Here is a 12582-nt window from a genome sequence, read left to right on the forward strand (position 1 = left end):
AATAATTCCAAACTATTAACAGTGGATACTTCTGGAAGGGGCTGGGGAAGATGGGGGAAGAAACTTAAATTTTACTTTGTACATTTGTGTACTGTCTTAAAATGTTTTACAGCAAGCATATATTAATTTTACAATCAAATAAAACAATTAAATTTGAAGATTAATTATAAATTACAGAATATTCAAATAAGGAAAGACTTTAAAAGGATTATAAATATCATATACATGTATATTCTGACTTGGAAAGATTTCCATAACATATTGTCTGGTGAAAATTGGGTACACATTACAATGTCCTCCTCATCTCTTTTATAACATTTTCCAAAGAAACAATGTAATGACCAAAAACCCCAAAGGGGTGAAATTTTATAATCACCCTAAATACAATAAAACACACACAAAGATGTGTATGAACATTAAAGAGCATGAACTCACCTACATAAATTTTGAATTGTGATTTCACAATAGTCAGGATAGAAACTAAAACTAATCTTTGAGCACCATCTCATGGAAATATTTACCACTACCATGTGGTAGTTAAAATTATGCCTTAGTGTTTCTCTGTGTGTGTGTGTGACTGAAGGCTTTTCTTTAACAGTATGGCGCAATCTCTAGGAGATTTTTTTTTCTTTAACCCATTGTGTATTACTTAACCTTTCTACGACCAGCAGTGCTTTCTTTGTAAAATATAAAACCCATACTTAAGAAAGAAGTGGAAATTAAGGTTAAAAAACTGTATATATAAGGCCGGGCACGGTGGCTCACGCTTGTAATCCCAGCACTTCGGGGGGCCGAGGCGGGCGGATCACGAGGTCAGGAGATCGAGACCACAGTGAAACCCCGTCTCTACAAAAAATTCAAAAAAATTAGCCGGGCGTGGTGGCGGGCGCCTGTAGTCCCAGCTACTCAGAGAGGTTGAGACAGGAGAATGGCGTGAACCTGGGAGGCGGAGCTTGCAGTGAGCCGAGACTGCGCCACTGCACTCCAGCCTGGGCCACAGAGCGAGACTCCGTCTAAAAACAAAACAAAAAAAAACTGTATATATAGTTTTTATACACTCATAATTATATATATATATATAATTTTAGTTTTTCCCAAATTATATATATATAAATTTAGTTTTTAGTACCACTCCCAGCGTGAGAAATTCCTGAAAATGTTTTCTAATAGTGCACTGGTCAAAGTCATGACCCATGCAACTCCCCCACCAAATGTTTGACATTTTCCTAAAGCCAAATTGAAAGCTCAAACAACAAAAATAATAACCAAGACGGCAGGGGGAGTGTAAGCCTGGGAGTACTGAGTAAACAGAAACAGTCAAACTCTCCAGGCGTGGTTTGATCTTAATAGCTAGTGGCCTGACCTGCAAACCACATCACCACAATCCCCTTAACTCCCTTTGGAGATCATTTAGGAGCTCTAACCAATACAGAATATAGCTTTCCACCAGGCTAATCAGATGGAGTCCTCCTTTCTCTTAAATTAGAACAGTGCAACAACCACACAAATAACCAGACGAAACTGCATCTAACTGTAGCTGGATGGGACTGGATGGGCCAGTCCCATCCAGCTACCTGTTTATTTGGAGGTTTTATCTGTGCAACACCAAAACAGCTCCATAATTGGTGGAATTCACTCAACTGACAAAAATAAATAGGTATGTCAATAAAATATTAACACAACTCATTAAAAAGTAGAAACTACAGGAGGCTGAGGTGAGAGGATCGCTTGAGCCCAGGAATTCGAGGCTACAATGAGCTATGATCGTGACACTGCACTGCAGCCTGTGTGACAGAGTGGTGAGACCTCGTCCCTATAAAAAAAAAAGTTCACCTTTTTATTTTGATAGAGAAGGGGTCTCACTATGTAAAAGTGAAATATTTTGATACTGGTGTCTTGGCCTACTCTACATAATACCAAATAACTTACTTTGATTTTCAGTTCAAGAGATCATTATTTTTATTTATTTATTTGTTTTGAGATAGGGTCTCACTTTGTCACCCAGGCTGAAGTGCAGTAGCACCGTCTCAGCTTACTGCAGCCTCAACATCCCGGGCTCAAGCGATACTCCTGCCTCAGCCTCCCAGTAGCTGGGACTGCAGGCGCGGGCCACCACACCCAGCTAATTGTTGTGTCTTTTGTAGAGACAGGGTTTGGCCATGTTGTCCAGGCTGGTCTCGAATTCCTGGACTCAAGCAGTCCACTTCAAGAAGCCTCTCAAAGTGCTGGGATTATAGGCATGAGCCACGGCACCCGGCTAAAACAGAACTTCTCAAAGTCCCCTAGCCAGGAACATCAACATTACCTCAGAAACACAAATTCTGGGGCCCCACCCCAGATCTATTGAATCTGAGACTCTGGGATTTGGGCCCATCTGTTTTCTAACAAACGCTCTAGGTCAGTGGTCCCCAACCTTTTTGGCACCAGGGACCAGTTTCCTGGAAGACAATTTTTCCACAGACAGCAGGGGATGGTTTCGGGATGATACTGTTCACTCCAGATCATCAGGCATTAGATCTCACAAGGAGTGCCAACCTAGATCCCTCGCATGCACAGTTGACAATAGGGTTCGCACTCCTATGAGATTCCAATGCCACCACTGATCTGACAGGAGGCAGAGCTCAGACCAGTAATACTGGCTTGCCTGCCACTCACCTCCTGCCGGGCAGCCCAGTTCCTAACAGGCCACAGACCTGCACCAGACTGGGTCATGGCCCAGGTGTTGGGGACCCCTGCTCTAGGTAATTCTGATGTAGGCTGAAGTGTGAGATCCACTAATTTAGATAAAATTATTCAACTGATGGTTGATGCTAGCCATGTTGTTAATGACAAAAAAAAAATACGATTGTGGCAGATCAAAACAAGGTGATTGGCACAAAACACAATTTCTAAAATGTGTCTGATTTCCAAAACTTGTATGGGTATAGTCACAAACTTATGTCTTATTTCAAAGATCCCCAGCATTTGTATGTTGAAGAGCCACTTTTATTGTCCTCAAGTCTTCGAATGTGCTAGGTATAAAACCCTAGTTATATATATAAAGAGAGATGCTGGGCATGATGGCTCACACCTGTAACCCCAGCACTTTGAGAAGCCAAGGCAAGAGGAGTGCTTGAGCCCAGCAGTTTGAGACCAGCCTGGGCAACATGGCGAGACCCTGTCTCTCCAAAATATACAAAAATTAGTCGAGTATGGTGGTACACACCTGTGGTCACAGTTACTTGAGAGGTTTAGGTGGGAGGATGGCTTGGGCCCCAGAGGTTTGAGGTTGTAGTGAGCTGAGAATGCGCCACTGTACTCCAGCCTGGGTGACAGATTGAGATCCTGTCTCAAAACCTCCCACCTCCAAAAAGAATTATGTATATAAAAAAAGAGAAAGAGCAAAGGAGAGTGAGAAAAAGCATTAAAATATATTACATTCTCCTTCCTACCAAAGAAATTGGAGCAAACTCAGGACAATTGTTCCTAAATTTATGGGCAAATGCCTAACTTAGTTAGGGAGTCTGACATATATGATGCCAAAACACCTACATAAAAAAAGAAAATTATTACGAATAAGATATTTGCTGCTTTTTTTTTTTTTTTTTTTTTAAGAGACAGGGTCGGCCAGGCACGGTGGCTCACACCTGTAATCCCAGCACTTTGGGAGGCCGAGGTGGGCGGATCACAAGGTCAGGAGATCGAGACCATCCTGGCTAACATGGTGAAACCCCGTCTCTACTAAAAATATAAAAAAAAAATTAGCCGGGCGTGGTGGCAGGCGCCTGTAGTCCCAGCTACTCGGGAGGCTGAGGCAGGAGAATGGTATGAACCTGGCAGGCAGAGCTTGCAGTGAGCCGAGATGGCGCCACTGCACTCCAGCCTGGGCAACAGAGCGAGACTCCATCTCAAAAAAAAAAAAAAAAAAAAAAAAAAAGAGACAGGGTCTCACTGTGTCACCCAGGATGGAGTGCAATGTTGTGATAGAGGTGCACTGCAGCCTCAACCTCCAGGCAAGCTCAAATGATCCTCCCACCTCAGCCTCCAGAGTATCGGGGACTACAGACACATGCCACCATGCCCAGCTAAATTTTTGTAGAGATAGGGTCTCACTATGTTGCCCAGGCTGGTCTTGAACTCCTGGGCTCAAGTGATCCTCTTACTTCAGCCTCCCAAAGTGTTGTGATTACAGGCATGAGCTACCTCACCCTGCCTACATAAGCTTTAAAATGTTGGTATCAAAAACTTACATTTTATCTCTTTAAAAAAATAGTTTTACTATATCCCTCTCTGCCCCTTATTTTACTGATTATTTTCAAAAGATGGCAATATTGTTTTGAGTACTAGGAAATTATCTCAATTATAAATGATTATAATGGTGATTACATGAGTAGATTATGAGAAGATTATGAGGCCTTACTACAGACTGAGAATTAAACACAAAGTAATCATGATTTTATTAACATTCCTTTCTCCAGGAGGCAACCCTTGCGGGAAACATGAATTCTAGAACCATCTGTGGCACCACTAGCTCTGTGATTTGGACTTCTCTGAGCCTCAGGATTCTTATCTGTATATTTGAGAGTTGGGCCAAATGATTCTCAAGGGCCCTTCCAGATCTAAAATTCTGTAATTCTATGTTTCCAATAACTTGAATTTTTCTGGCTGGGCACGGTGGCTGATGCCTATAATCCCAGCACTTTGGGAGGCCAAGGCAGGTGGATCACCTGAGGTCAGGAGTTCGAAACCAGCCTGGCCAACATGGCGAAACCCCGTCTCTATTAAAAATACAAAGAAAATTAGCCAGGCATGGTGGCAGGTGCCTGTAGTCCCATCTACCTGGGAGGCTCAGGCAGGAGAATGGCTTAAACCTGGGAGGTTTTTTTTTGATACAGAGTTTCATGCTCTTGCCCAGGCTGGAGTGAAGTAGCATGATCTCAGTTCACTGCAACCTTCATCCCCTAGGTTCAAGCGATTCTTGTGCCTCAGCCTCCCCAGTAGCTGGGATTACAGACATGTGCCACCACACTCAGCTAATTTTTGTATTTTTAGTAGAACTGAGGTTTCACCATGTTGGCCAGGCTGGTCTTGAACTCCCAACCTCAAGTGATCTGCCCATCTTGGCCTCCCAAAGTGCTGAGATTACAGGTGTGAACCACTGCACCCAGCCTACAATTATATATTGTTAACTTAGCTCAATCTTATCTGTAGCTGCAGTGCCATACAATGATTATGAGTTCAGAATTCTGTTGTGAGGGCCCTGTAACAGACTGAATAAAAAATTTGTTATAGTTATTGTAATTCTATTGTGTATTTTAGAATAAATATCTAAATATTTAGATAATATTTAATTATCTAAATATTTGTTAACCATATATAGTATATAACAACTTCCATTAACCAACACATGGAATTAATTGAAATATCTCATTTCTTGCTCATTCTGAATAAGTGAGAGTTCGATAATCTATCTCTCTTCTGAGGAATTCAACAAGTTTTTATTTTTGGCATTTCATTAGCATTACTCAATCTTCGAATGAGAATAATAGAGATTATTATCTCTAAGCTATCGATGGGGATGCAGAATCAGAACAATTTGAAGTTGGAAGGAACTTTAAAAGTTGACTAATCAGACCCTTTAATTTACAGATGAGAAGAGTGAGACCAAGCCCAGTGCAGTGGCTCATGCCTGTAATCCCAATACATTGGGAGGCTGAAGCAGGAGGATCCCTTGAGCTCAGTTCAAGGCTGCAGTGAGCTATAATCATACCACTGTACTCCAGCCTGGGTGACAGAACAAGACCCCTCTCAGAAAGAAAGAAAGAAAGAAAGAGAGAGAGAGAGAGAGAGAGAGGGAGGGAGGGAGGGAGGGAGGGAAAAGAAAGGAAAGGAAAAGAAAAAAAAGAAAAGAAAAGAAGAAAAGAAAAGTGAGACCCGGAGAAGGTGAAGGCCAGAAATATGGAGATCATCTGGATAAGAGTAGGAATAAAATACTAGGCCCCCTGATCGCCCGGCTTACTTTCCAACATTATGAGAAGATTATGAGGCCTTACTACAGACTAAGGATTAAAAGCAAAATAATTGTGATCTTATTGATATCTCTTTCTCAGGAGGCAATCCTTGCAGGAAACATAAATTCTAGAATCAGCTAGAAGCCCTCAATAGATTTCCCTCATGGTGCCCAAAATGTAGGATAAGCTAGATAGAGAAACTCAAGTGTTTTTAGGATTTTCCTATGTTATAGGGTTCCTGCCTTTCCCCACCCCTATGCCTAAATTCAACTCTACTGTAAAATCTAAAGGCAATTGTCTAAAGGAAAGAGTTCTTAAATGAAGAGAGATATAAGATCCCTCCCTAACTTTGACAGTTTACATTTTAACCATTAATATTCCATCAATAACCAGGATAACATCATTATAATGGTCTGGGAATTTACTTAGAAACTAATATTAGAAAATTAAACAGTCTTGGCCAGGTGTGGTGGCTCACACCTGTAATCCTGGCACTTTGGGAGGCCGAGATGGGTGGGTCACTTGCGTCCAGGAGTTCAAGACCAGCCTGGGCAACATGGTGAAATCCTGTCTCTACACAAAATATAAAAAATTAGCCAGATGTGGTGGTGCATACTTGTGGTCCCAACTACTCAGGAAGTTGAAGTGGTGGGAGGATCACTTGAGCCCAGGAGGCAAGGGTTGCAGTGAGCCAAGATCATGCCAGTGCACTCTAGCCTGGGTGACAGAGTGAGACCCTGTCTGAAAGAAAGAAGGAAAGGGAGGAAGGAAGGAAGGGAGGGAGGGAGGGAGGGAGGGAGGGAAGGAGGGAAGGAGGGGAAAAGAGGGAGAGAGGAAGGAAGGAAGGAAGGGAGGGAGTGAGTGAGTTAAACAGTCTTAAATATAATCAGTAGAGCAAGGGAAAAAGGAATGAAGGACGTGTGTGTGTGTGTGTGTGTGTGTGTAAGAGGGAATGACAGAGAACTCCAGACTGGTACTAATCTATTAAGAATAAATGTTATTGTGGGTGGAAGAAACAGGTTATGGAGGAAACACCAGGAAGAGCACTGTTGCCAAGAACTGTTATCAATTAACATTCTGAAACCATAGCCTTACTCCTCTTTCTTGGGAATCCTATAACATGAGAACATAAAGATTCACTAAGCCAACAAGGCTTTGGTTGCACACTGGGATCAAGAGGCTCACTAAAGGATCCAGATGTCTGCTTCATTGGAGTGGAAAAAAATGTCATAGTGAGTTCCACGAAATATCTGGCAGGAGCAGACCATGCAGAAGCCAACTACACTGACTGAGAGTGAGCATAAGCGAGAGCAAGAGCGAGAGAGAGAAGGAGAGAGGGAGAGAGGAAGAGGTGTTGCTGGCCGGGCATAGTGGCTCACATCTGTGTAATCCCAGCACTTTGGGAGGCTGAGTCAGGCAGATCACTTGAGGCCAGGAGTTCGAGACCAGCCCGGCCAACATAGTGAAACCCCATCTCTACTAAAAACACAAAAATTAGCCGGGTATGGCAGTGCATGCCTGTAATCCCAGTTACTCGGGAGGCTGAGAATCGCTTGAACCTGGGAGCCAGAGATTGCAGTGAGCCAAGATCATGCAACTGCACTCCAGCCTGGGCAACAGTGTGAGACTCTGTATGAAAAAAAAAAAAAAAAAAAAAAGAGGTATTGCTGAGCTGTGAAAGAAACTGGCCAGCCAAATCATAGGCTCCCCTCTCAGTCTGATGTAGTATCAGTCCTGGATTTGCTTGTCCTCTGAGAAGGAAGTCCCTACCTTTGGAGAAAGAAGCTATTGAACATCTCTCTGTTCTCTCTTGCTAGATCCACCGGTTCCTATGCAGCTCTAGGAAGGCAAGAACATTTTTGGCTGACTTCTTTGTAGTCTAGAGAATGCATAGGTCAGCTCTTGTAACCCCAGAATACCACTGAGATTTGGGCAGTGGCATATCAAGGAGCTGGGCCTAAAAGTTAAGCAAAGATTGAGAACAAAAAAATAGGAATAAGTTAAAAGCAGGGTCCCCTTCCAGGGAATATATGAAAGCTGATGGTCTAGAATGGCGATCAGCACACATTTGCCATAAAGGGCCAGATAGTAAATATTTTAGACTTTCAAGCCGCACATCCTTATCACAGCTACTCAATTCTGCCACTGTAAAGCAAAAGCAGTCATAGATGATAAACAAATAAGTGTGCCCGTGTTCCAATAAAACTTTACTAATAAACAATGAAACTTGAATTTCATATAATTTTTACATGTCAGAGGACATCATTCTTTTTAAAAATTTATTTTCAACCACTTAAAAAATTAAAACCATTCTTAGCTCATAGGCTGTACAAAAACAGGTGGTAGGCCAGATTTGGCCCACAGGCTGTAGTTTGCAGACCCATGGTCTAGAACAATGCTGTCCAATAGAAATATGAGAGCTGTTGGGTACAGTGGTTCACACCTGTAATCCCAGCATTTTGGAAGGCCAAAGTGAGAGGATCTCCTGAGCTCTGGAGTTTAAGACCAGCCTGGGTAACATGGCAAGAGATCATCTCTACAAAAAAAATTTAAAAATCAGCTGGGCATGGTGGTGTGCACCTGTAGTCCTAGCTACTGGGGAGAATGAGGCTGGAAGAGGATTGCTTGAGCTTAGGAGTTCAAGGATGTAGTGAGCTATTACATCCACTATTACACTCCAGCCTGGGTAACAGAGCGAGACTCTGTCTCTTAAGAAAAGAAAGCCGGGCACGGTGGCTCACGCCTGTAATCCCAGCACTTTGGGAGGCCGAGGCGGGCAGATCACGAGGTCAGGAGATCGAGACCATCCTGGCTAACATGGTGAAACCCCCTATCTACTAAAAATACAAAAAAATTAGGCAGGCGTGGTGGCGGGCGCCTGTAGTCCCAGCTACTCGGGAGGCTGAGGCAGGAGAATGGCATGAACCTGGGAGGTGGAGCTTGCAGTGAGCCGAGATTGGGCCACTGCACTCCAGCCTGGGCAACAGAGCAAGACTCCGTCTCAAAAAAAAAAAAGGGGAAAGGAAAGGAGGGGAGGGGGGAGGGGAGAAGGGAGACGAGGGGAGAGGGGAGGGGAGGGGAGAGGGGAGGGGGGACGGGAGGGGAGGGGAGAGGGGAGGGGAGGGGGGAGGGGAGGGGGGTGGGGAGGGGGTGGGGAGGGGGGAGGGGAGGGGCGGTGGCTCATGCCTGTAATCGCGGCACTTTGGGAGGCCGAGGCGGGCGGATCAGGAGATAGAGACCATCCTGGCTAACACAGTGAAACCCCGTCTTTACTAAAAATACAAAAACAAAATTAGACGGGCGTGGTGGTGGGCGCCTGTAGTCCCAGCTACTCGGGAGGCTGAGGCAGGAGAATGGCGTGAAATACAAGAGCTGAAGCCAGGCACAGTGGAACATGCCTGCAGTCCCAGTTACTTGTGAGGCTGAGGTGGGAGGATTTGCTTCAGCCCAGGAGTTAGATGTAGCCTAGGCAACATAGTGAGACCCATCTCTAAAAAAATAAAAGGAAAGAAAGAAAAAAGAAAAAGAAATATAATGAGAGCCATATATGTAATTTAAAATTTTCTAGTAATCTCATGTAAAAACTTTTAGAAAGGTAAAATTAATATTTTATTTAACCCAGTATATGAAAAATATAATTTTAATGCTATCATTATGTAAATTACCAGTGAGATATTTTACTTTCCCTGTTTTCATATTAAGCCTTTGAAATCCAGGATGTATCTTACACTTATAGCCCATCTCGGTTCATTCTAAACATATTATAAGAATTCAATAGTTACGGACTGCTGAAGATCAGTAAAGATGTTGTCCATTTGCCCAGCTGCATCATCTGGGAGTGTTGCATGTTGAAGACATGATCTGTTACAACAAATAAGTCAAGTCACCTGTACTGGAAATCAGTTTGCTGAAATTATTGAATCAAGTTGAAGAAAAGGAGGTTCCAGCCTTGACAAGAGGATAATGGCCCTTCTTGGAATCCCTCTGGACACATCCTCCCAGCATCTTCTAGGAAAGATGTGGCAGCTCAAAGGGAAGCCCAGGAAGGAGACATGGAAGGACAAGAAGGAGCAGAAGCAAGCCATGCAGGAGGCCCGGCAGCAGATCACCACGGTGGTGCTGCCCACGCTGGCCGTGGTCGTGCTCCTGATTGTGGTGTTTATGTACGCAGCCACACGCCCCACCATCACCAAGTGAGCACCACGGCCATCCACAGACCTGGTCTGCAGGGAGAGGAGGCACAGGAGGTGGGAGCAAATGAAAAATGGCTTTCATATTCAGAGATGTTCATGCTGCTGAGCTATAAGCAGCAGCACCCTGTCTTCTCTGCTTTTTTTTTTTCTTTTTTGAGACAGAGTCTCGCTCAGTCACCTAGACTGGAGCGCAATGGTGAGATCTCAGCTCACTGCAACCTCCGCCTCCTGGGTTCAAGCGATTCTCCTGCCTCAACCTCCCGAGTAGCTGGGATTACAGGCATGCGCTACCACGCCCAGCTAATTTTCGTATTTTTAGTAGAGACAGGGTTTCACCATATGGGTCAGGCTGGTCTCGAACTCCTGATCTCAGGATCCACACACCTCGGCCTCCCAAAGTGCTGGGATACGGGCATGAGCCACCGCACCAGGCCCTTCTCCGGCCTTTGACTTGATTAAAGTGTCTCCGCTTTTCTTGGGAGGGAATAGGGGATGTTTTATCGGTGAACGTGCCATATACCTTATGGTCCACTCATGTGCCTTTCAGACTTCAAAGCAGTGTGTGTGTGTGTGTGTGTCTTTTTCTCGCCTAAAAATCGATAAGTAGCTCCACCTGAAGAGGGGCGGAACTTCTGGGTCAGGAAGCAGCTGGAATCCGCACTCACCTCATCCCCATTGTTTGGATCATGCCTCTTTCCAACACGTGTTCACAATCTCCAAAGGGAATGTATTTCTTCTCTGTGCTTAATGTGATTTGAAATATATTGAATCAAAGTGAAATATTTATTTTTGAATAAAGGAGATAATAGCATTAAAAAATTCAATAGTTAGAGGCTACCATATTGAACAGTGCAGAGCTCTTAGGTTGGTGCAAAAGTAATTGCGGTTTTTGCCATTACTTTTAATAGAACAATGTTTTCAAACTTAAGTTTGCATCAGAATCACTTGAAGGGCTGTTAAAATAAAGATTGCTGGGACCCATCCCCAGAGTTTCTGGTTTTGGCAGGGTGCAAGAACTTCCATTTCTAATAAGTTCCTGGGTAGTGATGATGCTGTTGGTTGAAGGACCATACTTTGAGAACCACTTATCTAGAAGCTGGAGCAGTAAGAAAAAGTAGAGAAGCAATTAGGAGCCAGGGATATGTAAAAGAAAGTGGTTTAAAAAAAAAAAAAGGCCGGGCGCGGTGGCTTACGCCTGTAATCCCAGCACTTTGGGAGGCCAAGGCGGGTGGATCATTTGAGGTCAGGAGTTTGAGACCAGCCTGGCCAACATGGTGAAAACCCTATCTCTACTAAAAATACAAAAATTAGATGGGTGTGGTGGTACATGCCTGTAATCCCAGCTACTCGGGAGGCTGAAGCAGGAGAATTGCTTGAACCTGGGAGAAGTAGGTTGCAGTGAGCTGAGATCGTGCCACTGCACTCCAGCCTGGGTGACAGAGCGACACTCCCTCTCAAAAAAAAAGAACTAGGCCAAGCAAGATGGCTCATTCATGCCTGTAATCCCAGTACCTTGGGAGGCCAAGGTGGGAGGATCACTTGAGCCCAGGAGTTTGAGACCAAACTGGGCAACACAGGGAAACCCCCTCTCTACAAAAAAAAAAACAAAAAACAAACAAACAAAAAAAACCTAAAAATCAACAAAGCATGATAGTGACGAGTCCTTACTTCAAAGGTTGAGGTGGGAGAATCGCTTGATCCCAGGAGGTCAAGGCTCCAGTGAGCTGTGATCACACCACTGCACTGCAGCCTGGGTGACAGAGCAAGACCCTGTTAAAAAAAAAAAAAGCACTAACAATGAGATACCACTACACATCCATTAGAATGGCTAGGCCAAGCATGGTAGCTCACGCCTATAATCCCAGCACTTTGGGAGGCCGAGGTGAGCAGATCATCTGAGGTCAGGAGTTCGAAAATACCCTGGCCAACATGGTGAAACTCCGTCTCTACTAAAAATACAAAAAAAAAATTAGTTGGGCGTGGTGACATGCGCCTGTAATCCCAGCTACTTGGGAGGCTGAGGCAGGAGAATCACTTGAACCCAGGAGGCGGAGGTTGCAGTGAGCTGAGATCATGCCACTGCACTCCAGCCTGGGCGACAGAGAGAGACTCCATCTCAAAAAAAAAAAAAAAAAAAAGAAGAATGGCTAAAATCCAAAATACTGACAATTCCAAATACTAGCAAGGATGTGGAACAACAGAAACTCTCATTCATTGCCGGTAGGAATGCAAAATAGTATAGCCACTTTGGAAGATAATTTGGCAGTTTCTTACAAAACTAAATATACCCTTACCATATGATCCAGCAATTGTGCTCTTGGGTATTTACCCAAATGAGTTGTAAACTATGTCCACACAAAAACTTGCACACTGGTGTTTATAGCAGTTTTAGTCATAAT

At 43.9% G+C, this 12582-nt stretch overlaps 1 protein-coding gene across 1 annotated transcript; it reads left to right on the top strand.

Moving 5' to 3' along the window:
* Positions 1 to 10007: 10007 nt before the first annotated feature.
* LOC129470433 (single-pass membrane and coiled-coil domain-containing protein 4-like) lies at positions 10008 to 10187 on the top strand. Its single transcript, XM_055258264.1, has one exon. It carries the CDS (start codon positions 10008 to 10010, stop codon positions 10185 to 10187), a length of 180 nt encoding a protein of 59 aa, XP_055114239.1.
* The last annotated feature ends 2395 nt before the right edge of the window (positions 10188 to 12582 follow it).

This window comes from Symphalangus syndactylus, chromosome 20 (genome assembly GCF_028878055.3).
Source record: "Symphalangus syndactylus isolate Jambi chromosome 20, NHGRI_mSymSyn1-v2.1_pri, whole genome shotgun sequence".
In the NCBI taxonomy this organism is placed as follows: domain Eukaryota; kingdom Metazoa; phylum Chordata; class Mammalia; order Primates; family Hylobatidae; genus Symphalangus; species Symphalangus syndactylus.